The sequence below is a fragment of the Vipera berus genome (assembly GCF_964194415.1).
Source record: "Vipera berus genome assembly, chromosome: Z".
In the NCBI taxonomy this organism is placed as follows: domain Eukaryota; kingdom Metazoa; phylum Chordata; class Lepidosauria; order Squamata; family Viperidae; genus Vipera; species Vipera berus.
This window is the reverse complement of record NC_138205.1, coordinates 126778555-126806063: the sequence shown is the minus strand read 5'-3', so window position 1 is coordinate 126806063 and position 27509 is coordinate 126778555. Positions and strand designations below refer to the sequence as shown.

The following is a 27509-nucleotide window of genomic DNA, read 5'->3' as shown; positions in this document are numbered from 1 at the left end:
GCAGCTGGAGGAGGAGCGGCGGCGGCGGCGCCCTCCAGATCAGAGCCGCGCCAAGCACGGTCGGAGGCAGCTCAGCGCTTCTCGCCGCCGCTACTGCTGCTGTTGCTCCGCGGCGATGCGCTCCTGAGCTGCCGCTCCGCCAGCCGGATTTCCCCAAAGCCGTCTCTGCACTCTTCACTCCTCCGGCGGATGTCCCTGGAGCCTCGAGCGGCGCCGGTAAGTGTCTCCGTCGGGGCGCCTGGCCGCTGGAGCCAGAGGCGTAGCGACTCCGCCGCCGCTGGGACTCCCCTCCGCGAAGGAGCGGGCGCTTCGGGGCCAGCGGGGGTGGGGGTGGGGGTGGGTCCTGGCTCGCGATGCGAGGCAGGAGGAGGGAAGGGGCGCCTTACAGGACGGCGCCGGTTCGGGTTTGTCTGGAGGGAACTCGCGTCGTCCGGGATCCGAGACGCGGAAGAAAAGGCACGTCGGGATCGGCAGGGCCGAGGGCTAACTACACTGGAGGTGGCGGAGGATGCCCGACCGGGAGGGGGCGCTGCGGAGGCAGGGCGAACGCGCGTTCCCACCGTCGGAAGGGAACCCCAGCTCTGGGGTGACTTTCTGCAGGCGGACACTTGTTCGAGGAAAGGGGTTTGCGATTGGGGTCCCGATTCCCAAGCTGGTCTTCAGTCGAGGTTTGCAGTCGCAGCGTAGGAGGGCTTGTTTGAGCCAGACAAGACTGCCTCCCTCTGGCGGGCCGGGAAACGGTTTTCCTGGTCGGATCGCGATCCTTGGGCCTGCGGGCGGCGATCCGAAGCGACTTCACATTTAGCCTTTCCTCCCGGATCGACGCCCGATTGCCCGAGTCAGAGCAAAGCGCTCACGGGGCCGGGGAAACTGCCCGCCTGCTTACCTGACCCCCAGCTCACTTTTACCTGCAGGGCATTGTGGAGAGGACGTGCTAACCCGGAGCGTGACTGGGGCTACGTGTGAATGGGACTCGCTCCAATTCCTTGAAACTGGGCGTTTGGGTCACTTGCTCGGTTCGTTCCCCTCTCGGCGCTGATTCCACCAGGAGATATTTTTTTTAATATCGGGGCTATTTCTTATGGGAGGAACAACAACCCCTCCCCCAAACGATGTTAACAGACTAGTGTGAATTTCCTGGACCCACAGAGCGGGCTGATGCCCTTCACCGACACTAGAACTGGGAATGAATGAAGGTGGGGCATTTTCTCTCTTCTGAGAGCTTTCTTCCTGTTGGCCTCCTCTCCTGTTTGTCATAGCTACTCCGGGGAAATACTGTGTATTTGATTCCTGGGAAGTGACTCAGCCTAGCCGAGCAGCAGTAGAAGTCAGCGTTTCTTCTAAACGTGGGGGTTGCCAGTTAGTAAGACTTGCATCATTTAGCCAGTGACGGAATGGCGAGGCTGCTGGAACTCAGCTGGGCTGATGTCACAAACTGACAGGAACCCAGGCACCAGCTCCCAGAAGTCCGGTTAAAACTTAGCTAAGGATTGCTAGCTCTTTTCCTTTGACGTCCGACAGAAGACCAGAATCTGACACCTCTTCTGGCAATTTATTGGGTTAGTTATATACTAAGTCTATACTAAGTTATATATAGTAAGCCAGACATGTCAAACACAAGGCCCGGGGGGCCGGATCCGGCCCACGAAGTGGTTTCATGTGGCCCCCGAAGCCATCCTGGAAACAGTGAGGGAACGGCCCCCACTGCCTTGGCCCTGGCCCAGAGACCCTCCTTCTGCCAGAGACCCTCAGATCTGTCCCACTCCTGCCCAGGCCCCATAGGCACCCTCAATGCAAATGATGTAGAGCTGGCCACGCCCACCCAGTAGGCCATATACACTCTAGCCACGCCCACCCAGTAGGCCACACCCACCCGTCCCCCTAAGGGCAACCACAATGCTGATGCGGCCCTCAATGAAATTGAGTTTGACACCCCTGTAACTAAGCCATCAAAAGTATGGCTTGCTGTTAGGCTGGCATAACTCCCTGAACAGAGATTTTAGTTTGCAGCACAATTTGTTGGTGGTGTTAAGTTATGTACCTAGTCTTCACCTCCTTGAAGGAGGGCTGTGAGTTTTAAGAATAAACTCAGAATTTTTTAAGTTTTAAGAATAAACTCAGAATAAACCTGCAGGAGCAGGTCTCAAATGAAATAATTCTCAGTGGAGTCTTGTTGTGCCTTAGTTTTGAGCACACACCGGCTGACATGAGACGGGAAATGTTTCAGCCTATGTCTTAGGTGTATGCTTGCTTTCCCTGATTGTAAGAACTGTAAACCCACATACCTGGATACAAATGCAATTGACCATGGGACAGACCTTTCCTTCCTCCCTCCCTCCCTCCTCTCTTTTTCTCTCTCTCCTGATTTATTTTTTAACTCCCAATAACTGTTCCAGTTGCTCCTAATACATCTCTCTCCTTTGTAACTAGACTAGAGCAACACCTACTGGTAGTAAAGAGGAATAACTTATAATACCATTGTTTGTAAAACTAGGTTTGATTTTCTGAGCTGAAAGAGTGCCAGCTCTCCCTAAAGTTTTAAGATTTAAAGAATTCATAGCAAGATATTCTCTCTGTTCATTGGGGTGAAAAATCCTTTTGATGCTGTGTAGAAACTTACAAAGTGAAATATTGTCTGCAGTCAGAAGAGGTATAAAATGTACAGTTCTGACTTCAGCCTTTAAAACTTTTTTTTTTGCTTTTGTTTACCTACTTAAGGGTACACCATAATGCAGTTGAATCAGATTGCTTAAACATCCAATAATTAGCATATAGTTGGATTGCACAAGGACTGATTATTAAAGACACGAAGGTTTAAAAATCAACACACTTTTACCTAGAATAAATTTCTTGTGCTGTTGCTTGAAGTCATTGTTTTGAAATCAGAACTGAGTGGTATTAAAATTTGGCACATGAAATCTTCCATAATAGCCATTTTAGTTTTATTTTTTTATTTATTTTTAAAAATTCATTAGGGAAACTGAGGCAGAGATTTTGCCAATTGGGAAAAGCAGATGCCATCTTCTGAAGGGGTTCTGACCATAAAGTAAACCAATTGTATACGTGGTCGTTAAGCAAATCTGAGTCTTCCCCCGCCCCCCTTTAATTTTGCTTGTCTGAATGACCCTCGCAAAAAATGGTCTCAAAATCTGGTTGGATGACCTGATTTACAACCAGGATGGGCAGGCACCAATGTGGTTGTAAGTCGAGAATGACCAGTATTTGGGTAATGAAATGTCTGCAAGGAAACAGCCAAGCTCAGAGAACAACAGGGACTCTGCAGATAGGTGTGTTGCATATCTGTCCATGCCCTAAAGTATCACTTGGCCTTCTCATCTGAAACCCTGCACAGTCCTCACAGGTGTGTGTGTCTGCTTGATGTCAGAACAGCCCAGTACAGTAGCAGACTTATAGAATAACACAGTTGAAAGGGACCTTGGAGGTCTTCTAGTCCACCCCCCTGCTCAGGCAGGAAACACTATACCATTTCAAACAAATGGTTGTCCAATCTCTTCTTAAAAGTCTCCAGTGTTGGAGCATTCCCAACTTCTGGAGGCAGGTTGTTCCACTGGTTAATTGTTCTAACTGTCAGGAAGTTTCTCCTTAGTTCCAGGTTGCTTCTCTCCTTGATTAGCTTCCATCTGTTGCTTCTTGTCTTGCCTTCGGGTGCTTTGGAGAATAGCTTGACTCCCTTTTCTTTGGGGCAGCCCCTGAGATACTGGAAGACTGCTATCATGTCACCCCTCACCCTTCTCTTCGTTAAACTACACATACCCAATTCCAGCAACCGTTCCCTATATGTTTTAGCCTCCAGTCCCCCAATCATCTTTGTTGCTCTTCTCTGTACTCTTTCTAGAGTCTCGACATCTTTTTTACATCGTGGCGACCAAAAAGGGATGCAGTATTCCAGGTGTGGCCTTACCAAGGCATTGTAAAGTGGTATTAATAGTTCCTCACCTATTTTCAGAGTGTTTGTAGAACACTGAAAACTTCTCTGTGTTATTAATGTTAGTCTTCAGTTCTTGTAAAATGCACCGGTGGAAAGTCTGGTTTTCTTCTCAGTTTAGCTGGATGTTGTGATCGGCTTTAAAGATTTTAGGGTACAGGTGCTTTTTCCCCACCTCCCCACTGTTTTTGGAAGCAAAATCAGTGTGTGTGTGTGTATATACACACACACACATACATACATATACATATATATATGTAGATCTTTGGTCATTCGGGTTTTTCCCCACGTAGAATTGGAGGTATCAGGGCAACGTTTCGACGAAATCTCATCCGTCATCCTCAGGCTGGTGGCTTCAGCTTCGTTCTTCTGGGAGAAGTGTGTGGTAGTGGCTGTTTGTTCTTCTGAGTGGATGGGCTGGTCTCAGCTGCCAGCCATTTGGAAACCCGCCTTGATTGACAGACGAGTCCCAACCACCAAGAATGATACCAGACCCAAACTCATGATAACATCACATGACATCACCACCACACAACCATTCAAAAAGCAAATCCGAACCCACAACGATAACGACACACAACCACAAAACAGAAACCTAACTACAGCTGCAACATCAGCCACTCTAAACCCCTCCAAACCACACAATAAGCAAACTGACACCCACTATAAAAACATGGCACCACCACAAACACGGAGCCGAACAAAAGCAGCACAACTCACCAGTTCAGGTCTAAGGCTGGCAGCTGAGACCAGCCCATCCACTCAAAACACACCCCCACCCAATCAGAACACAGCCCCCATTCAAAACACACCCCCACCCAATCAGAACACAGCTAACCCCCCACCCAATCAGAGCACACCTCCACCCACAGAACACACCCTCTCTGGCAGTTTAAAAAAGAGGAACAAACAGCCACTACCACACACTTCTCCCAGAAGAACGAAGCTGAAGCCACCAGCCTGAGGATGACGGATGAGATTTCGTCGAAACGTTGCCCTGATACCTCCAATTCTATGTGGGGAAAAACCCGAATGACCAAAGATCTACATACAAACACCCGCAAAAACCTCAGAAAACACACACACACACACACACACACACACATATATATATGTGTGTGTGTGTGTGTGTGTGTGTGTATATGTATGTATATATATATGTATATATATGCTTAATTCTAGTGCACAGTTAGTGTTTTTGTCTGAAAGTTTGTCCAGCTGGTGTGCGTTGGAGAGTTGTGTGCAGCTACATGTAAAGTTAAAAGGTACAACATACAGAGTGTGTTCACTGGGAGACAAACATGGGAAGTATTCTGAATTATTCATTGGCAATCAAATAGAGCATTTGACTAAGCACTGAACAGCATTCATATTTTTCGCCACCACGTTCACATCCTGATTTTAAAGCGAACGGAATATTTATAAATGTAAAACAGGTGCAGAGATAAATATTCTGACCCATTGTTTGTACGGATGGATTGGTCATCTTTTACAGTAACCTTGTATCTTGGTTCACAAGTTAACCAACACAGTTTCATAAATACGGAAGCCTCGGCTTACAACCATTCATTTAGTGACCCTTCAGGCATTGACTGTTTTTCACCCTTAAGACCATTGCAGCATCCCCAGGGTCACATGATCAAAATTTGAATGCTTGGCAAGTGGTTCATATTTATGACGGTTGCGGTGTCCCAGGATCACGTGATCCCCTTTTGTGATCTTCTGATAAGCAAAGACTCAGTTAACAACCATCTTATTAAGTTAAGAACCGCAGTGCTTCACTTAACAAGTGAGCAAGAAAGTTCATAAAATGGGGCAGAATTCACTTAACCACCATCTCATTTAGCTGCATAAATTTACGGCTCAATTATGGTCGTAAATCGAGGATTACCTCTATCTAATGCTTTATGGAGTTATTTATCAAACTTATACCCCGCCACAATTTAACCATTCTTCTCCCAGAAAGATGTGTGTCGTGTGAAAATCATCTCTAAGAGGCTAAGAAATTCTCCTTTGGCTGTGTCTTGTGTTTGAGGAAATATACACGCTACCTTGCTCACCTGTGCTGATAATTCTGCATGCTTGCCTTTTTCCTGAATGAGGACCTCCAGATGCCTTGGACTGCAACTTCCATCACTGAATTGAGCCCTTCCAGAGGAACACAAAGTTGCAGTAAACAATTTGCTTTTCTTCCTTCTGGGAACTATTTGCCCTTGCTTGCTGGAAAAAAGGCCTTTCTACACTTTCAATTATTGTACTTCTTGCTTTAATTTTGAGATGGGAATTTGTGTGTGAGAGAGACAGAGTAGGGTGTGGTGGGGAAGGAGAATGTGTGTTCTTTTCCATCTTTGTGCCGTGGCAAGCCTCTTCGTCTATTTTTAGCTGTAGTGAGTTAATGAAACCTTAGATCACTATTTTTCAACCTTGGCAACTTTACGATGGACGGACTTCAACTCCCAGAATTCCCCAGCAAGTAAGCCTGGACTTCAATTCCCGGAATTTCCAACTGATTTAGGAATTCTGAGAGTTGAACTGCAAATATCTTGGAAGTTGTTGAGGTTGAGAAACCTGATATAGGGCTAGGAAGGCTTTTAATAGGAAGGAAGGAAGGATGATATCCATCCTTTCATGAATGGTGGTGCAGAGCAGGAAAAAGTTATTTAATAATTGTAGGTTTCTTCTCCAATCCAAATATTTGAAATTAGCTAAATTAGTTTAGAATGTTTTCAAGGCACACTTCAAAATTATAGTTCGTTTCACTATTCAGGGAGAAATTAGGTTGCTGTATGTACAGCATATCTAAAGACATCCACATTTCTGGGCTACACCCTCACATTCCTAAGTTGTTCTTACAGCCAGACTGCTCTTGTTTCTTTTTTTTTCTTTTTGATGTGATCATACCATTGGTCTATAAATGTGACAAGACTCTCTAGAGAAAGGCTTATAAATAGCTTTTCCCTGCTCGCCAAGGTGAGTCCACAGAGCCTCTAAGCAACCAAAATATTTTTCCACCACCACTAAAGAGTTTGGAGGAGAGTCAGTAACATGTTGTAGGTTTGTTTGTTCTGTTGGCAAAGATTGTTTTGGGTGCTTTGGGAGACAAAATTAAGCCTTCTTTCAGCCCTTCAAAAGGGCATCTTCTTAGCAAGGCTGCTGAATAAGGATTTGATTGGCGCAATTTAGCTTGGGAACCTATACAAGTAATCCTCAATTTATGACCACAATTGAGCCCAAAATTTCTGTTGCTAAGTGAGACAACTGTTATGTGAGTTTTGCCCCATTTTACGACATTTCTTGCCACAGTTGTTAAGTGAATCACTGCAGTTGTTAAGTTAGTATCACAATTGTTAAGTGAATCTGGCTTCCCCATTGACTTTGCTTGTCAGAAGGTCATAAAAAGTGATCCCGTGATCCCAGGACACCGCGATCGTCTTGTCATAAATATGAACCAGTTGGCAAGTGTTTGAATTCTTATCACATCACCATGGGGATACCACAATGGTCATAAGTGTGAAAAATGGTCATAACCCACTTTTTAAGAGCTGTTGTAACTTTGAACAGTCACTAAATGAACTGTTGCAAGTTGAGGACTACCTGTAATTTGCAAACCCCTGCATTACCAGATGGGTGAATTTCTAGAGTAGAATATATGTTCTTGGGCGATTTTTTCTGCAAAGCTAGTCTTCTCTGCTCCTATTTTCCTTTGTCTTTCTTCTCCAAACTTAATCTTGGAAAAAGTGCAGAGAATAGCAACTAGGATAATTAAAGGCCTACAGACTAAAACATATAAGGAACGGTTGCTAGAATTGGGTATGCCTAGTTTAACGAAGAGAAGGACGAAGGAGGACGTGACAGCAGTGTTCCAGTATCTCAGGGGCTGCCCCAAAGAAGAGGGAGTCAAGCTATTCTCCAAAGCGCCCGAAGGCAGGACAAGAAGCAACGGATGGAAACTAGTCAAGGAGAGAAGCAACCTGGAACTAAGGAGGAATTTCCCAACAGTGAGAACAATTAACCAGTGGAACTACCTGCCTCCAGAGGTGGTGAATGCTCCAACACTGGAAGTTTTTAAGAAGAGACTGGACAGCCATTTGTGTGAAATGGTATAGGGTTTCCTGCTTGAGCAGAGGGGTGGATTAGAGCAGGGCTTTTCAACCTTTTCACCGATTGTACCACTTTTAGGGTATGACAATATTCGAGTACCATCTGGAAAGGTGTCAAAAACTTTATGACCAAAAAAAAAACCTGTTCAAAGTTGCAATTGCACTGAAATGACTTATGACCATTTTTCACACTTATGACCATTGCAGCATGCCCAGGGTCATGTGATTTATATTTGGATGCTTGGCAACCAATTCATATTTATGATGGTCACAATGTCCCAGGGTCATGTGATCCCCTTCTGCAACCTTTTGACAAGCAAAGTCAATGGCAAGGCTGCTGGTGGCCAAGGGCTAAGGCGGAACTTCCTTCCTTCCCTCCCTCCCTCCCTCCCTCCCTCTTTCTCATTATTATCTCCTTCTGAAGGAAGAATTTGAACCCCCCCCCCCTATTTTCCCTCTTTCATAAATTCATTAAACAAGGAAAAGCCTCCAGAGACACAAAAGACAAGCCACCGAGGAAAGTAGCTTAAAAAGGCACATTCCCCTTTAAGAATTAGCTACTGGGTAGAAAGGAAAGTTAAGGAGCCTGCAGCCTGCACTTAAGGAGGAAAAAAATGTGGCAAGTACTGGCTTTCGACTAAGGCAGCCTCTCCAAATAGTTCCATTCATAAGTAAAGGAATGCTGCAGGCAAAATCAATTCAGGAGGAAAATACTTGAAAATCCCTTGCAGCAAAAATTAAAGCTAAGAATAGCAGAGCAATAGAAGCTAACACGAGACATCAGCCATCAGCCAAATAGAAATTGCCAAACACTCCTTAAGAACACAAAGCCCATATTGCACAAAAGTCACAAAAGCACAAAAGAATCCTTCCACTCTCCATCTCCCTCCCTCCGTGCCTCACCTCCAGCCGATGCTGCCCGGGCCCTTTGCCTCGCCCCAGCCACTCTGCAGCTCCGGAGGACACTCTCACAGTAAGTCCTGCACTGCGCTGGCTCGTTCCCTCCCGCACTACACTTGCCTGGGCAGGGCCGCGTACCACCTGCCACGTGCTAATGTACTACAGGCGGTACACGTACCACTGGTTGAAAATCCCTGGGCTAGAAGACCTCTTAAGATCCCTTCCAACTCTATTCTATTCTATTCTATTCTATTCTATTCTATTCTATTCTATTCTATTCTATTCTATTCTATTCTATTCTATTCTATTCTATTCTATTCTATTCTATTCTATTCTATTCTATTCTATTTTTATTCTATTCTATTCTATTCTATTCTATTCTATTCTATTCTATTCTATTCATAGCTGTTCACTTTTCTGTGTGAATATTCAGGTTTCCTCAACTGCAGCCAAGTATCTCGATGCTTGGGCCTTTTTTTTGGTCTTGTTTTGTTTTTTTTGAGGATGTTTCTTCAGGAAACATAGCGCTGTTATTTATGGCACAGAAGTCTGGAAATAGGTTCCCGCTAGATGGCTGTTAACAGCCCAAAGCCTGGAGAAATGTGGGTGGCGCCTTCAGTGCCACCAGCCTGGTTGGTTGCTTTCTCAGAGTGGTTGTAAATCACTCTCAGTAGTAAATCATTGCTCCCAAGCTGAGCACCCACACAGCTGGCATGGCTTTTGCAGCTGAAACCAGCTTTGGAAAGTGCCGCAGCATGTGCGGCAGCGCCGCCAAAGAGGCTGGCTGGGTTTCCTGAGGCTGTCCCAAGCTGGCACTGGGAGACCAAAGAATCTCCGAAGCTAAATGTCCTTAACTCCCCTCATGTACACAGTGTGCTCTCATGCATCCAGGCAGCTGGACGCTGGCTGATTCAAAAAAAAATTGGAGGAAGGAGTGGGATCATGATAAAATAGAATAGAGCTGGAAGGGACCTTGGAGGTCTTCTAGTCCAGCCCCCTGATCAAGCAGGAGAACCTATACCATCTCAGACAGGTGACTGTCCAGTCTCTTCTTAAAAATCTTCAGGGATGGAGCACCCACAATTTCTGGAGGCAAGGAGTTCCACTGGTTGATTGTCTACACTGTCAGGAAGTTTCTCCTTAATTCCAGGTTGTTTCTCTCCTTGATCAGTTTCCAACCATTGTTTCTTGTCCTGCCCTCTGGTGCTCTGGTGAATAACGTGACACACACCCCCTCTTTATGGCAGCCCCTCAGATACTGGAACGCTGCTATCATGTCTCCCCTATTTCTTCCTTTCTTTAGACTAGCCAAACCCAAGTCCCGCAGCCGTTCTTCGTGTGTTTTAGTCTCCAGGCCTTGGATCATCTTAGTTGCTCTTCTCTGAATTTTTTCCAGACTCTTAAAAGGTGATCTTAAGAGGTGCCCCTGCACTCTGAAACCATCATTTGTGTTGGGGAGGGGAAAACACTCTGCACATGCCCAGGGGCAATGTGTTTTCATGTGCCTCTGCTGGGATCTCAGTGAGCTATGAAGCAAATTTGGAATTCTGAAGCCGAAGATGCTTTTTAGTGAGAGAGAGAGAGAGAGAGAGCTCGGCTTGGATAATCCATAATTATTTTTAGAAGTGCATGTGTTTATGTGATGCCAATGTAGCAGGGAAGACGATTGTTAGATCTATTCTCAGGACTGCAAGGGGTTGTCTGTTGTTCAAAGGCGTACCAATTTATTTATTTATATTCTGACTTTTTTATTTTTATAACTAACTCAAGGTGGCAAACATGCCAAATGCCCCTTCCTCCTCCTATTTTTCCCACAACAACAACCCTGTGAGGTGAGCTGGCCTGAGAGAGAGTGGGGGGGGGACTGGCCTGCAATCACTCAGTTGGCTTTCATGTCCAAGGCGGGACTAGAACTCACCGACTCCTGGTGATTGGTCCAAAGTCAACCAGGCAGTTGTCATGCCTAAGGTGGGTATAGAACTCAGTGTCTCCTGGTGATTGGCCCAAAATCACCCGGATGGCTTTGATGCCCAAGTTAGGACTAGAACTCACTGTCTCCTGGTGCTTGGCCAAAGTCACCTAGTTGGCTTTCATACCTAAGGAAGAAGTAGAACTTCTGCTTTCTAGCCTGGCGCCTTTAACCAATGGACCAAACTGGCTCCATGCTAGAGGGCAAAGTCCATCCATCTCCAGCTTGGGATTGAGATAGGAGTGTTACACTAGTAGTGGGGAAAGAGAGGTGCCTTCAATCAAGGAAATTTAGATGATTTTGGCCCTGTCTCTGTTCTTCTGCCCTGCCAACTCTGCAGGGGTATTGTAAGAAGAACTGGATGAGCAAGTAAGTGGTAAGAACACCACCTTGAAATCTTGGACATCAAGCAGATTCCAACTCTGACAGGCCAAACTAGAAATATTTGTTGTGCAATACGTATTTTGGCTGGCTGAGAAGGCCTGAATTCAAAGGAATGTTTGAATTTTTTCTGGATTACACGGAGTAGTTTCATCCTGGCAGGGCTGATCAAGAGCCAGCCAGCCAGTTCCAGCTCTACAGGATCACCTCCAAAGTGGAGCACACATTGGGGAGATTTCTTTTCAACTTTTCACTAGCTCTCTTACACTGTATGCGGTCATGCTAATGAATAATAGCAGTGCAGTTTTTTTAAAAAAAATGCTCAGTTTTTCCTTCATTGGATCAGAGCTCAAGGCAATTGGCATTGTGCATTTGCATTTACACAAATACAGGTTTTTCCCCCCTGCAGAATTTAATTTCTTGCCAGTTTATATTTGGTGGTGGTGGGAATTGTCTCCTCCTTTTGGGGCAACCTCAAACCACTTGAAAGGGGCCCTAAAAACTTTTCCCACTGAAAGATCCTGCCTTTGTAGCAGATTAGAAGCAGAATTTGGTCTTTAAGCCTTATTTCTGCAAACTTTGGAGCTCCTCCCCCCCCCACACACACTTCTTTTCCTTTCCATCTCTGACCTGCACCTTCCTTTTGAAAACGAGATGTTCAAATCAGAGAAGAATGTGCATCTGGGCTGAATATTTTTTCGGAAAGTGTTCCCAGCATAGGAAGAGCTGGCTGTGCCAAGAGAGGAATTCCTGTGGGTTTGATCTGCTTCATCGTGTTTCTGGTTAAGGGTGGGTTTGAAAAAAAAAAGACAGAACGAAAGAAAGAAAAAGGCTGTTCTCGGTCAAACGAGATGAGTAAGAACTGGAAGATCCGAACAAAATGTCTTTGTTGGCAATCTAGCAAGACGAGATGAGATTTCTATGTGTTTATGTCAGGGTGATTGGCTTCCACGCTGACGCCCCTCGATTTTGGGGCAGGGTTGCACAAGCTGACCTTTTGCTCAAGTCTGAATTAAAACACAAGGCAGGTTTGATTTTCTGGCTGTTTCACTTCTGAAATATAGGCATGTACGGCCTACCTGTTCCTGGAAACAAACCACTCACTGCATGTTTTTCCTTAGTTGTAGTTTTGGATCTGTCTGTATCAGATAGGGTTTCCTGCCTGAGCCCAGGGGGTTGGACTAGAACAGACATGTCAAACACAAGGCCCGGGGGCCAGATCCAGCCCGCAAAGTGGTTTCATGCGGCCCGCAAAGCCATCCTGGAAACAGTGAGGGAACGGCCCCCACTGCCTTGGCCCTGGCCCAGAGACCCTCCTTCTGCCAGAGACCCCCAGATCTGTCCCACTCCTGCCCAGGCCCCCATAGGCACCCTTGATGCGAACGATGTAGAGCTGGCCACGCCCACCCAGTAGGCCATACGCACTCTGGCCATGCCCACCCAGTAGACCACGCCCACCCAGGCCACACCCACCCAGCCCCCTGAGGGCAACCGCAATGCTGATGCGGCCCTCAGTGAAATTGAGTTTGACACCCCTGGACTAGAAGATCTCAAAGGTCCCTTCCAACTACTACTACTCTTCTTCTTCTACTACTACTACTACTACTGTTGTTGTTGTTGTTGTTATTATTTGATTGTTGCTGTGGTGTTTTAAAATTTAGACCTGTGTTTTTTTGAACTTGGCAACTTGAAGATGTGTGGACTTCAACTCCCAGAATGCTTCACGCTGCCAAGTTTGAGAAACACTGATTTTAGACAGTCAGGTGAGAGAGTTGCTTAGCCCTTACTGGAACCTGGCAATAAGGGCAGAAAAGGGGACCATGCAGAGAAGCAGAGAGGATAGCAACTGTTGGAAGAGAACCTTTACCTATATATTCCACCACCATTTTGGCAAAGGGTTGGACCAGTGGGGCTAATGTCCTTTTCTAAAGCTGTGATTGGCTGAAGCAATGACAGCCAACCTATTGAATAATGATATCATGAAGAGCAGTATGTTCAAGTCGTGACTGAAAGAACCTTAGCACTTTCCAGTTTAACTTAATAAAACTTGAGTATGAAAATTGGCAGTAGGACTGATGTATTTCAAAGGGTGCATGAAAAGAGAAAAATTACTAAAATCTCTTTCCCACCGTTAATTAAGAAATAAGGTTGCCTCACCTACATGCATTGTATTGGCATTGCAATAAAATAACAGTATGGGGAATTATTCTTAAGTCCTCCCCTTCTCTTCCCTTCCCGTCCTAAGTAATTCAAAACTCTTTGATCTCCCTATTTTTGATAAGTTAGCCAATTTCAGGCATTGTAGTAGGTTGCTCATGTACCATTTTAGATGCCCACATGCTACAGAAATGATCAGGAAAATGATGTTGAGGCTCTTTATGGATGCTTTTGTTTAGTAAGCAAAACAAGGATATCATTGCCTCCTGTTTGCCAGGCTTGGTTCCAGAGCAATGTTTCTCTACCAAGCTTGAGGATGTGTGGACCAACTCCCAGAATTCCCCAGCCAGCAGACGTAGCTGCAAGGGGCTGAGAAACAGTGGTCCTAAACCAGAGTTGGGGAACCATGGCCCCTTTATGACTTATGGACTTCAACTCCCAGAATCCCCCAGCCAGCATACGTAGCTGCAAGGGCCTGAGAAACAGTGGTTGTAAACCAGTGGTGGGAACCATGGCCCCTTTATGACTTGTGGACTTCAACTCCCAGAATCCCCCAGCCAGCATACGTAGCTGCAAGGGCCTGAGAAACAGTGATCCTAAACCAGAGTTGGGGAACCATGGCCCCTTTATGACTTATGGACTTCCAACTCCCAAAATTTCTCAGCCGGAATTCTGGGAGTTGAAGTCCACAAGTCACAAAGGAGCCATGGTTCCCCACCACTATCCTAGACAAAGTTAGAGAAAGTAAAGTCTCTTTTGGGGGAGGGGTGTCCTATGCTTGGAGCTATCAAACTGCTGGATTGGGTCATGCAGAATTTTTCTTCAGTACAATTTGTTTTCACCCCTCCAACCAAGGGGCTTTCAAGCACTCCTTTCTATGACTAGCCCCTTCCCAGGCCAAACTGGATGCCAAGAAATCACTGAGCATTGCAGAAGAACCCGTGAGTGTCATGTAGGCTTCTTGGATATACTGGCTGATCTTGACCCGGAACCGTCCTATTGAGTTCAGTTGAGTTTGGACATCAGAGTTCCTTGTGTGAAGGAATTGTGGATGTCTTGAAGGAGAACAACGTGGGTTTTTGGTAGGTGGAGATATGTAGTCTAAGCTCATTTGAAGAGTTGAGGGACGGCTGGGTTGAGGAAGCCTTTGTCTTCCTGTCTCGTCGTTGAGCATCTCTTGAAAATGTTCTGTCTGGTGATGTTTCGTGGAAGCATATCTTTGAAAATGATTTGGACTTGTTACTCATGACCATCTCTTCTTTCTGTTCTTTCCACTCAGATATAAGGGGGGAAAAAATCTCTTCCTAATCATGACAGGAGTGCTAAAACGGAAACATGATGAATTGGAAGATGACGTTTCGTACATGTCTTCTTCATCCACATCTTCTCCTTTCTCATCCTCTTCAGCTTTGTCAGGTGGGGAATCTGACGAAGAAAACAGCCAAGGAGGCCCCCTGCCCACCTTGGCCTTAAACATGGATTTCACCCGTAAGTACTGAGTTTCCTAATGCATTCATTTGTGAGAATTAACCAAGCTCGCTCAATCTGCAAAGTTCTGCAGTTCTCTTAGCCACCAGAAGTTTTCATTTTTGAAGCCAAGCTGTGTCCCTTCTGAATGCTGATTTTGCAAAACATTCAAGTAGCTTTGGGTCCATCTGTCTGGCTAAGGGACGTCTTGACACTTGTCACATTTCGTGACATACAGGTAGTCCTTGATTTACAGCAGTTTGTTTAGGGACAGTTCAAAGTTACAGTGACACCGAAAAAAAATAACTTGGGGACCATTTTTCACCCTTACAACCATTTATTTCAGCATTCCCATGGCCATATCGTCAAAATTCGGATGCTTCGCAATTGGTTCCCATTTATGACGGTCGCAGTGTCCCGGGGTCACGTGATCTGCTTTTGCAACCTTCTGACAAACAAAATCAATGGGGAAGCCAGATTCACTTAACTGTGTTAGTAACTTAACAACTGCAGTGATTCACTTAAGAACTGTGGCAAGAAAGTTTGTAAAATGGGGCAAAGTTCATTTAACATGTCTCACCGAACAACAGAAATTTTGAACTCTGTTGTGGTCATAAGTCGAGGACCTACCTGTATTTGTGTTGGATTTAAGAGCTGAAAACAGCTACCACAAACAGCTGTGACAGGAATATTAAGATGGAGAATGTTTAGCAGCGTTGGGAGGGATTGGTTTGAGTTAACGGTACTTTTAGAGCCCACCTTTGGATATCTTTGTATGAGGAAATGATTTATTTTATTTATTTATTTTATTTTAATTCCATTTATATCTCGCCCTTCTCCGAAGACTCAGGGCGGCTTACAAGCTTAGCAGTAGCCTTCATTCTATGTATATGCCTGCTTGTTAGGGTTTTTTCACACACACCCCAAGCGGCATTATTACAAAGTCAGCTTAATTGCCCCCAACAATCTGGGTCCTCATTTTACCTACCTCGGAAGGATGGAAGGCTGAGTCAACCTTGAGCCTGGTGGGATGCGAACCTGCAATAATTGCAGGCAGCTGGTGTTGAATAAGAGGATGTACTTTTTGAAAATAGGATTTCCTGCCTGAGCAGGGGGTTGGACTAGATGACCTCCAAGGTCCCTTCCAACTTTATTATTATTATTATTATTATTATTAGTAGTAGTAGTAGTAGTAGTAGTAGTAGTAGTAGTAGTAGTAGTATAAAATCAACAGTAAAAAGTCTACATTTCTAGTGAGATTATGCCCCTTTGATTATTTTTTCTTTTGAAAAAGCTCCGAAAGGGAAGTATTATGCAGGGGGGAAAAATAATCTTTAAACATGTGCCATTTTTGCTAACTTTTTAAGAATCTGTTTATGATTAAAGCCTTTATTTAACTAGGTGCCTCCCGCAGAACTTTGATCTGCTCTGACAGGACTTGGCTAAGATTTACAGCATCACTTTTTTATTATTATTATTATTATTAGCAATCGGTCTGTGCCTCCCCCCCCTCTCTCTCTCTCACTGAAGTTCTGCAGAAATGGCATCTACTTCTTTGCAGGAATGCCATCTGCTATGCTCCTACAACCCGGGCAAGGCTCGTAATAAATTTTGTTCAGAACCTTTGGGGGTATTAGACTTAGCAAGACGGTTTTGCAAATCTGGCGTTTCAGAGTGCATTGGGTGTCGTGGAAGCAACAAAGCTTCTTTCTTTTTTGAACTCTTGTGCAAAAGGCAACCCAGACTGTTCAAGGGAAGGGGGAGGATGACAAACACTCAAGCAGGGTAGTAAAAATAATTTTCCTTTCTTTGCCTCTTCACCCTTGGCGATGGGATATGCCTTCTGTCTTGATTGAAGAAAATTAGGATTAAAAAATGTGATTTGGGAGAAGATAGAGGAGCGGGAGGGAGGGAGGGAGGGAGGAAGGAAGGAAGGAAGGAAGGAAGGAAGGAAGGAAGGAAGGAAGGAAAAGAGTAAAGAGGGAGGGAGGGAAAGAATGGAAAGGGGAAGGGAGGACTCCCTCTTGGTTTAGGATGAGAAATACAGTTAGTACTCTACTTACGACCACAGTTGGGCCCAACATGTCTGTTGCTGAGACATTTGTTAAGTGAGTTTTTTCCCCATTTTATGACCTTTTTTGAATCACTGCAGTTGTCAAGTTAGTAACACGATTGTTAAGTGAATATGGCTTCCCCACTGATTTTGCTTGTCAGATGGGCACAAAAGGCGATCCAGTGACCCCGGGACACTGTGACCGTCATAAATGTGTGTCAGTTGCCAAACATCTGAATTTTGATCGCCTGACCCTGGGGACGCTGCAGTGGTCGTAAGTGTGAAAAACGATCATAAGTCCCTTTTTTCCAGTGCCGTTGTAACTTCAAACGGTCGCTAAATGAACTGTTGTAAGTCGAGGACTAACTACTGATTTCAGCTGACCAGTTTGGCTTCGAGAACATCCCTTGCTGCAGGGGAGCAGAGATTGCAAGAAACTGGTCAGTATAGAGACTGTATTTGTAATTCTTGTCCACAGATTCTTTGGCTGCTGTTCACTTCTTCATTCTTCCTTTTTCTCTCCGGAAGTGAAATTCTCATTATTTAATATCTAGAAGACTTGAGCCCATTTTAAGTAAATGGATTCCAGATCGATCTAGCTGAACGTGTATTATGAATGCACTCAGATTGGTTCGACTCCCATGTCTCTCTCTTTAATTGAATTCTGCAAATTGCCAGCTTAAACTAAAGCACCCTGAGCTAGCCAACCACAGGCTTGTTGGTTTGTTGTTGTTTTTTGTGCTCAAAATAAACTATTAGGGAAAGGGAGAGAGGCTTTGTCCCACCACTTTGATGCTCAAAGTAGCACAGTGGTTTTGCATGAAGGAAGGACCTATAACAAAGGAGTCTGAATGTCTATGGAGATTCTCAGCCATTCAGGTCACAGTTGTACCCAAGGTGCTTTTTCAAGAGGCAACTGGGCTTTGTTTTTCCTCGAAGAGGTTTCACTTCTCAACCAAGAAGCTTCTTCAGCTCTGACTGGATGGTGGGGAATGGAAGGATTTATACTCCTTGCAGACAGCTGGTTGTTAGTACTCTTTCTGAAAGTTGTTGAGGCCACCTGGAGGTTTGTCTGTGCCCTCGGGGTCACCTGAATAGTGCAAATGGGTGTGGAATCTTCTTGAAACTTCTGAAAGGACTGTGTTGTTGTTGTTGTTATTATTATTATTATTATTATTATTATTATTATTATTATTATTATTATTATTATTATTATTATTTATTAAATTTATATACCGCCCTTCTCCCGAAGGACTCAGGGCGGTGAACAGGGCATATATAAATAGAAAATACAAAAATTAAAAGTGAATTAAATAATTGCTCAGATAAAACAGTAACAGTATAAAAACCCATTAAAAACCCTAACATTCCCCCATCAGGCCAGGCCAGCTTGTTCAAATAAATGGGTCTTCAGACCGCGCCGGAAGGAGCGAAGGTCTGGTGCCGTCCGGAGCTCAACCGGCAGTTGGTTCCATAATGCCGGAGCACCCACAGAGAAGGCCCTCCCCCTGGGGGCCACCAGCCGACATTCTCTGACCGGAGGCACCCTGAGGAGGCCCTCTCTGTGGGAACGCACAGGACGATGGGAAGTTGACGCCGGCAGCAGGTGGTCCCCGAGGTACTCCGGACCCATGCCATGTAAGGACTTAAAGACCATAACCAAAACCTTGAATCTCACCCGGAAGACAACTGGTAGCCAATGCAGCTCGCGGAGGAAAGGTGTAACATGGGAGTACCGGGAAACTCCCAAGACAACTCTCGCGGCTGCATTCTGTACCAGTTGGAGCCTCCGAGTGGTCTTCAAGGGGAGAGAGATGGTGTCGCATCCCTCTCTGTTGAGAGAGGGCTGTTCAGTTTATAGCCATCTACATTAAAATTGAGTAGTGTTGGAGCATCCACAGCTTCTGGAAGCAAGCCATTCCACTGGTTAATTGCTCCCATTTTCTCCTTAGTTCTAGGTTGCTTCTCTCCTTGACTAGTTTCCATCCGTTGCTTCTTGTCCTGCCCTCAGGTGCTTTGGAGAACAGCTTGGCTCCCTCAGTCTTTCCTCCTGGAAGGAGAAGGTGGTGGGGGGACGACAAAGATTTCTACTAAGAGTTCATCTTTCCATCATCCTAATTCATTCTCGTCTTGTCTTTCCTTACTAGCCTGCTTAGCTTCTCCCTGTGTCTTTTTCTCTCCTGTGCCTTGTCCTCTCTTTGATTCTTGAGTTTAGAAAGAACAAATAGATAAACGTGCTTTACCGGAGGGAGGGAGGGAGGGAAGCCCTAATCCCGGCAACGAGGAGATTTAACACTTTTTCTAAAACCCATCAAAAACCTGTTCCACAGGTTGCCACTTTAAGATAAATAGCTCAAGTGCCCCGTTTTTTTGTAGGGAATCACCTGCACAGAGATTAAGTGTACGGCAGCTGCTTTGAGGGCAGAGAGGGGGGGGGGAACAAGCCAAGGGTTACCAAGGATGGCAAGGCAAATGTCTCAAAGCAGGCTGGCTTTGAGATGGGCTTGCATTCCTGCCTGACTGCAGGGAGGTAGAAGAAGATTTTTGGCTGCTATCGATATCCTTCAGATTTCCTTGCTAATGGCAGGGAGGGAGCTCTCTTGGGCAGCTGAATAACACTTACGAATATTTCGGCATGAGCTTCCATGCCCATGCCTAGCCTATGCAGTGGGGACATTGGGGGCGGGAAAGGAGATGACGTTTCTTTGCAAACTGGCCCCTACCTTAAATAGCCTCTGAGCTCAAGTTATGAATGTGCACGTGGAGACGGGAGGAGAGAGGCCAGGTTTGGCTTTTGGCCAGAATAAAAGCCATACCCCAAAGTATCGGGTGGCACATGTAGTGCCCTCCTGCAGGAATGGCACGTGGACCAGAGAAGGAGGGCGGCTGAAAACGTGAGCCCGGGTGCTGCCAGCTGAAGGGGAGCTTCATCTGGCTTTGCCCAGAGTGGTGCCTTTTAATTTGACATGAGCTTGAGCCTCAGACCAGAATTTGCCAACCTCACAAGGTGGTCGTGAAGATAAAGTGGAAGTTGCGTACGTTAAAAAAAAATGCTTTTAATACAGGTAGCCCTAGACTTACAGCCATTTCTTTAGGGATCGTGAAAAAAAGTGATTTATGTCTGTTTTTCCACACTTAAGGACCATTGCAGCATCCCCTTGGCTTAACAAATCACAAGGTGGTTGTGAAGATGATGTGTGAGTTGCTTATAAAAAATTAGTCCTAGACGTAGTGACCATTCAAAATTATAACAGGACTGAAAAAAGTGATTTATGGTCGTTTTTCACACAACCATTGCAGCATTCCCCCACGGTCACATGATCAAAATTCAGACGCTTGGCCACTGACTCATAGTTATGACGGTTGCAGTGTCCCAGGGTCACGTGACGTTTTATGACCTTCTGTCAAGCAAAGTCTGTAGGGAAGCCAGATTCACTTAATAACTGTGTTGATAACAATTACAGTGATTCACTTAACAACTGTAGCAAGAAAGGTCAGAATGTTCCCAAGACTTTTAAGAGAACCAGTTCTTTAGGTTAACCAGGTTAAGGACTTTGTGCTTTGTGGGGTTTTTTTCTGAGGTGATCTTTTCTTTATGGCATGGGAAATGTTGCATTCCTGTTTTTTCTTGGTGTGGAGTACGTAGCATGTACACACTCACGTACCACAAATTAATACAATATCCTGTAAATGAAAAGAGTTTAGCAGTATATTTTGTAGCAACTTAGTTCTCTGCTGGGTGCATAGCCAGTTTAGTTAATTGCTGATTGACTTTGTTTTCATTACAGTGTAGTCCTCGATTTAATGACCATAATTGGGTGCACAATTTCAGTCTTAAGTTGTCACAGTCATAAAGCAGATCCCCATATTGCTGTACCCAATCTATAACCTTTGTTTGTGGGATCATTAAGCAAACACAGTGATTATAAAGCAGACACTGGAGTCTATAAGTGAACATTGCGGTCGTTAAGCAAACCCATTCTTCTTTGTCAGGTATTTTTTTGCTAGGAACGGGACATAAATGCCGGTTTCTGGCAAAAATCCATAAATTGTAGTCATGTAACCACAGGATGCTGCAAATCACTGCAAATCCAGGCCTGAGCGTCCAAAATGCAGTCGTGTGGCCTTTGGGAGAGGACATTGGAACTTTGAATCCAGGTCATAAGTATCTTTTTTGGGGGGTGGGGGGGGGCTATCATGAAGTCAAACAGTTGCTAAGTAATCAGCCATAAGTCAAGGACTACCTGTAATATATCAAGTGCTGTGGTGGAGCAGTGGTTAGAATGCAGCATTGCAGGCTGACTCTGCCCACTGCCAGGACTTCGATCCTGACCAGCTCAAGGTTGACTCAGCCTTCCATCCTTCCGAGGTCGGTAAAATGAGGACCCAGATTGTGGAGGGGCAACAGACTGACTCTGTAAACCATTTAGAGTGGACTGTAAAGCACTATAAAATGGTATTATAAGTCTTAAGTGCTCTTGCTATCGTGGATGTCTTTTAGTAGGAATTAAAATCCAAGCTCCTAGTCCTCATTGACTTAGAGGAATGTTTCTCAATCTCAGCAATATAGGTTTCAACTCTCAGAGTTCCCTAACTAGAATATCTGGCTGGGGAATTCTGGGGGTGGAAGTCCACGCATCTTAAAGTTGCTGAAATAGAGAAACATTGAATTTAGAGGGAAGTTGGGTGGAAAAACAAGAGGTTTGCCAAAAGAATAATGTCGATCAACACTCATTTCCTTCCCTCGTTCTTCCTGCAGCCACGTCCATCCTGAAGAAAAGCAAGAGGTTGAGGCGGAACAATGTCGACTTTGACCGGGTCACTGTTTTCTACTTCCCGCGTTGCCAAGGGTTCACCAGCGTGCCTAGCCGTGGGGGCTGCACCCTGGGGATGGCTAGGAAACACGGCTTCTCCCGGGAATTCACCATCTCAGAGTTTTGCAAGCAGCAACAGATTGTCCGCCGTGAGAAGCTGAAGGACAGGCTGAAAGAAGAGAGGCTAGAAGCCCTTAAATTGAAAGTAAGAATTTTCTCCTCTGCAAGCATTCAATTCTTCAGGTCCTCGTTTGGAAAAACCTTAAGGAACTCAGACTGCTTGGGGGCTCTCCTTGCCCTGGGCCCCAGAAGGCAGATAAAAGCCACTTAGCCCTACAGCCAGGAGCAATGCGGGAACATGAACTCTCCTTGAGGAGAGTTGGAAAAATGTCTGCCACAGAGTTTTGGATTCCTGGGGAGAGAACTTTGCACTGGGCTGCATCTTAGTTACTTAAAAAAAAAACTTTTAGGAATCATTTTACATTGTTTATAACAGTTTTTATCTTTTTTAAAAATCTCAGAACAACAACCCACCCCCTTTATGAGATAGGTAAAGGTAAAGGTTCCCCCGCACATGCGTGCTAGTCGTTTCCAATTCTAGGGGCCGGTGCTCATCTCCGTTTCAAAGCCGAAGAGCCAGCGCTTGTCCGAGGAAGTCTCCGTGGTCATGTGGCCGGCATGACTAGACGCCAAAGGCGCACGGAACGCTGTTACCTTCCCACCGGAGTGGTCCCTATTTTTCTACTTGCATTTTTACGTGCTTTCGAACTGCTAGGTTGGCAGAAGCTGGGACGCGTAACAGGCGCTCACTCTGCTACGCGGCACTCAGGATTTGACCCGCCAAACTGCCGACCTTCTGATCGACAAGCTCAGCGTCCTAACCCACTGAGCCACCGCGTCCCTTTATGAGATAGCCAGGGGTTAATATGGCCCTGAAACCTAATTTGTCATTTCGCAGTAATTTTCTTTACATGAAGAAGAATGACATTCGGTGGTGGTGGAGGAGGTTTTTTTTGTTGTTTTTTTTGCTGACGTTGAGTTTTGGAGCAGGCAGAAGAGACATGATTCTCTGTCTCTCTTCCTTTCCATCATTCCCCCCCCCCCCGTCCCAGTCTGGTTAAGCTTCTAGGAGGAACATACAAAGCAGAGGAAGCCAGGATCCTGGTTATACACACATAGTCCTCGACTTACAACACTTCATTTAATGACTGAAAACGGCACTGAAAAAAGCGACTTATGCCCATTTTTCACACTACCAACTGTTGAAGCATCCCTAAGCTCATGTGATGAAAATTCAGATGCTTGTCAACCGGCTCCTATTTATGACGGTCACAGTGTCCTGGGGTCATGTGATTCCCTTGTGCGGCCTTCTGACAAGCAAAGTCAATGGGGGAAGCCAGATTCACTTAACAGCCTTGTTACTAATTTAAGAACTGCAGTGATTCACTTAACGGTGGCAAGAAAGGTTGCAAAATGGGACAAAACGTACTTAACAACTAGCAATAGAAATGTTGTGCTCGGTTGTGGTCCTAAGTTGAGGACTACCTGTTTTGCTAGGAAAATACCTGGGGTAATTTTTCAGCATGGCACCAGGCATTTGCCTTGTATTTGACCTGCCTGGATAAGACCCCAGCCCAAACTTGATTTATTTTATTTATTTTATTTTAATTCCATTTATATCCCGCCCTTCTCCGAAGACTCAGGGCGGCTTACAAGCTTAGCAGTAGCCTTCATTCTATGTATATGCCTGCTTGTTAGGGCTTTCACACACCCCCCAAGCGGCATTATTACAAAGTCAGCTTAATTGCCCCCAACAATCTGGGTCCTCATTTTACCTACCTCGGAAGGATGGAAGGCTGAGTCAACCTTGAGCCTGGTGGGATGCGAACCTGCACTAATTGCAGGCAGCTGGTGTTACTTAAGGAGGCATTAGCCCACTGCTCCACCAAGGAAGAGAAGGGGATGGATCTCTGCCTAGAAAGTCCGGAACTCCCAAAGTGTCACCTTGCGGGACTGAGGGTCTTCTCTGTCTTCCCCCCTTATCCAGCTCACTATGAACGGTACGAAGGTGTTGGAGGAAGCGAACCGGCTGACCGTAGAGGACATTGTGGTGGACGATGTAGACATCAATAACATGGATCTGGAGAACGGCTTCTTCCTCCAGCCTTACACCACCAAGAAGAGGCGGGCCTTGCTCAAGGCCATGGGGGTGAAGAAGATTGACAGGGAGGAGAAGAGGCAATTGCAAAGGATTCGTCTTTCTCGGGAAAACTGCGGTTGTGACTGCCAAGGGTTTTGTGACCCCGAAACCTGCAGCTGCAGTGTGGCAGGAATTAAATGCCAGGTAGGTGATTCACTGGACAAGGATGGAAGGAATGGTCGTAAAATGGGACAAAAGTCACTCAACAACTGTCTTGTTCAGCAGTGGAAATTTTGGGACTCAGCTGTGGTCATAAGCCAAAGAGTATTGTAATGAAGAAGACTCCCACCAGTTTCCTATAGTGTGATTCAAATTTAATATTCTGGCTGATTTAAATATTAGTTTTATTTAATTCTGTTAACTTCTAAAATTGGTTTTGGAACACTGTCTGGTTTCTTTCCAAATTAATAAGTCTGGTAGTTCGTTTCAATAAGTAAAACGAAACCATTCGTGCTTATGTCTTGGCTGTGTGAGTTTTTTGGCATTGTTTCACCATTTCATTGTGGCTTCATTTGAAGTTTGGTAACTTAGGCAGATCTTAGAAATGAGATCTCTCGGCTTTAAATAATCCAAGTACCAAGAACTGAGGCAGAAACGATGGAACAGAGAAATATATCTACACAAAATGAATAGAGTGGAATTTCTTGGGGACTGATATTTAAGGCAGAGTTATGTAGATAATGACTCTTTTAGTTAAAGTAGACAGCTGCAACCTAGCTACTTCCAAGTGGATTTGTCTTCAGTTTCCCCAAACCCAACAGATGTGCTAGATTTAACTCCCAGAATTGCTGGCCAGGTGGACCCTAAATTGTACATCTGTTGAATTTTGGAACTTCAGTCCATCACAAGGAAATATGATTAGATTTCTTTTTTTATCATTGCACATTTTCTTTCTTGACTTTTGTTTTTATTTGTAGTTTATCTTAAACTTCAATAAAAATTTGAAAAAAGATTCAGGAAGGCAGAACGAGAAAAAAAATACATGTGCTCATTCACTAAGAGATTTCTTTCAAAATGAATAAGGGAAACGTTTCCTAGTAAAGACCACGTAGTGACCAATGCCTTGATTTGCCGTTGGAATCCTTTAGTTTTGAAGAGGAACTGCTGTTTAATTAAATTGCACATGTGAACGCCCAACAGTATACATATTCATGTGGATGGCTAGAATTTGACTCACTTTGCAGGACCTTGAAAGTAATTTGGGCCAGAAGTCTTGGAAGAGTTCTCAGCAACACTCAAATCAAACTATTTATTGTGTTCTGTCAGGGAATTGCCGCAGCTGGTGTCCAAATGGAGAAGTCAGAGAAGCTGATAAGATTAAGATAACCTTTTTTGTCTTTTTTTTCCTACTGTGAGCACATTGGCACACATTAAAAATGAAATTCTCTTGCCTGCTCTCAAAGAACTTGTGGTTTTATATAAATAAATATATTTACAGTAAATAAGAAGCAAACGGGAGCATAGTCAGGTAAATGAAAACAGCAGAAACATCACTGGGTAAATTATAGAGAGCATACAGGGCGCACAGAGGGGGGGGAAAGGGCTGGAAGCAAGGAAACCCCCCTTTCATTCTCACAGCAACCGATCACAGCTCAAATTCTCTCGTGCTCTCTTCAACGGATTAGCTATTATAACTGTGTGTTCATGCAATGTATGACACAGTCCTTGGGGGGACGGCTTAAGGGGCTTAGTGCAAATAATGCAGTTAATAACTTCCAGATGTTTATGTCCAAAGATCAAACAGAATGGAAACATTGTGAGATCTGATGTTAGGTGTCTCTTCTAGAATGGAATGGGAATGATCAAAGAATAGAATAGAATAGAATAGAATAGAATAGAATAGAATAGAATAGAATAGAATAGAATAGAATAGAATAGAATAGAATAGAATAGAATAGAATAGAATAGAATAGAAATTATGGAGTGGAATGGAATGGAATGGAACAGAATAGAATAGAATAGAGAGTTGGAAGGGACCTTGGAGGTCATCTAGTCCAACCTGCTGCTCAGGCAAGAAACCCTATACCATTTCAGAAAATGGCTGTCCAGTCTCCTCTTAAAAACCTCCAGTGTTGGAGCATTCACCACTTCTGGAGGCAGGTGGTTCCACTGGTTAATTGTTCTAACTGTCAGGAAGTTTCTCCTTAGTTCTAGGTTGCTTCTCTCCTTGACTAGTTTCCATCTGTTGCTTCTTGTCCTGCCTTCAGGGGCTTTGGAGAATAGCTTGACTCCCTCTTCTTTGTGGCAGCCCCTGAGATATTGGAACGCTGCTATCATGTCACCCCTCGTGCTTCGCTTCATTAAAGTATTCTAAATCTTTGATGTCTCTTCCAACAGATGGATTACACCTCTTTTCCTTGTGGTTGCACCAGAGATGGTTGTGGGAACACAGAGGGGAGAATTGAGTTCAACCAAGCTCGGGTACAGACTCACTTCCTCCACACCCTCATGAAGCTGGAGTTGGAAGAGAACCAGCAAAACCACAGTGGGAATCTCGAGTCTGAGGTACCCTTCAGGGACCATCTTCACCCGTTTGTCTATCCGGTCAACAAGCCCTCCTACGAGGAAAGGGCCGTCTCACTGATGCCTGTCTTCAAATTCAGCACCACCTTGGAGACGGTGGGTGAGAACAGCTGCAGTAGCAACACAACTGACTCGTCGACATCGTCCAATCAAAGCGAGGATTTGGAAGAGTCGTACGGAACTAACCCGTCCGAGAAGTCGCAATTGGACATCGATGACAATGGCCTGGCCCGGATCCTCCACTTCAACGATTCGGATGCAGAAGAAGAGAGCGATGGTGTTGGCCACTGCCAGGATAATCTGAGTTCTTTCCACCCTTCTGGCTTCTTTAGTGTGGATGTGGAATACCAGTGTGCTGCCAACCCTGCTGGAGAGATGGGCTCCAGTGGTGGTTTCGGCTATTTATCAAACATTAGTGGATGCTTGGATGAGAATGCCAATCAGGGACCAAGCGGCCTCCTTGAGGAGACCTCCAGCGGGCAGGGTGAAGAGGGTGCCAGTTTTTCTCCATCTTCCTCTGAAGAACCGGACTCTAAGAACTACATGGATCTGAGCTTCTCCTCCGACTCTTTGGATTTTTTCCAGTCCTTTTCGGATTACAATCTTGGACCTCTTTATAACTCCTTGAAGGAGTATGAGAACGTGGACAACTTCACAGTTTTGCAACTACAGTTTCCAAATCTGCCCAGCTTGTCTCAACCTGCAGATCAGAGCAGCTGTTTTCTGGAGTCCCTGATTGGGTTGTCTGAATCTGTCCCAGAAATCCCTGCACCTTTCTCAGACAGTCAGCTTCTTGAAGATGCCATTAAATCATCTCTAGTGGAGACCACGAAGGTTTAAATTTTTTATTTTTATTTTTTTGGTAAAAGTAAAAGGCCCTACGGTGTCTCTTTTCCTATGGTGAATAAACATTCCTTTCTGCAAGATGCTGGGAAGAAGATCTTTCTAAGCAGATAAACCAATATTGTTCTATTTTGGACACTTTGTGGTAGGGAAAAA

At 44.9% G+C, this 27509-nt stretch overlaps 1 protein-coding gene across 1 annotated transcript; it reads left to right on the top strand.

The window, feature by feature from the left end:
• Positions 1-27509, top strand: CSRNP1 (cysteine and serine rich nuclear protein 1). Its single transcript, XM_081345620.1, has 5 exons — positions 1-222; positions 14740-14941; positions 21733-21992; positions 23835-24131; positions 26325-27509. The coding sequence occupies exons 1-5, from the start codon at positions 190-192 to the stop codon at positions 27348-27350; spliced, it is 1818 nt and encodes a 605-aa protein (XP_081201746.1). The 5' UTR covers positions 1-189; the 3' UTR covers positions 27351-27509.

Excerpts from the sequence above, each read along its gene's own strand:
- CSRNP1 (XM_081345620.1), top strand. The coding sequence starts at position 190 with ATGTCCCTGGAGCCTCGAGCGGCGCCGGTAAGT. Across the intron at positions 223-14,739 it reads CTCGAGCGGCGCCGGTAAGT|GGGGGAAAAAATCTCTTCCT; the intron begins GTCTCCGTCGGG and ends CTCAGATATAAG. Across the intron at positions 24,132-26,324 it reads TGGCAGGAATTAAATGCCAG|ATGGATTACACCTCTTTTCC; the intron begins GTAGGTGATTCA and ends CTCTTCCAACAG.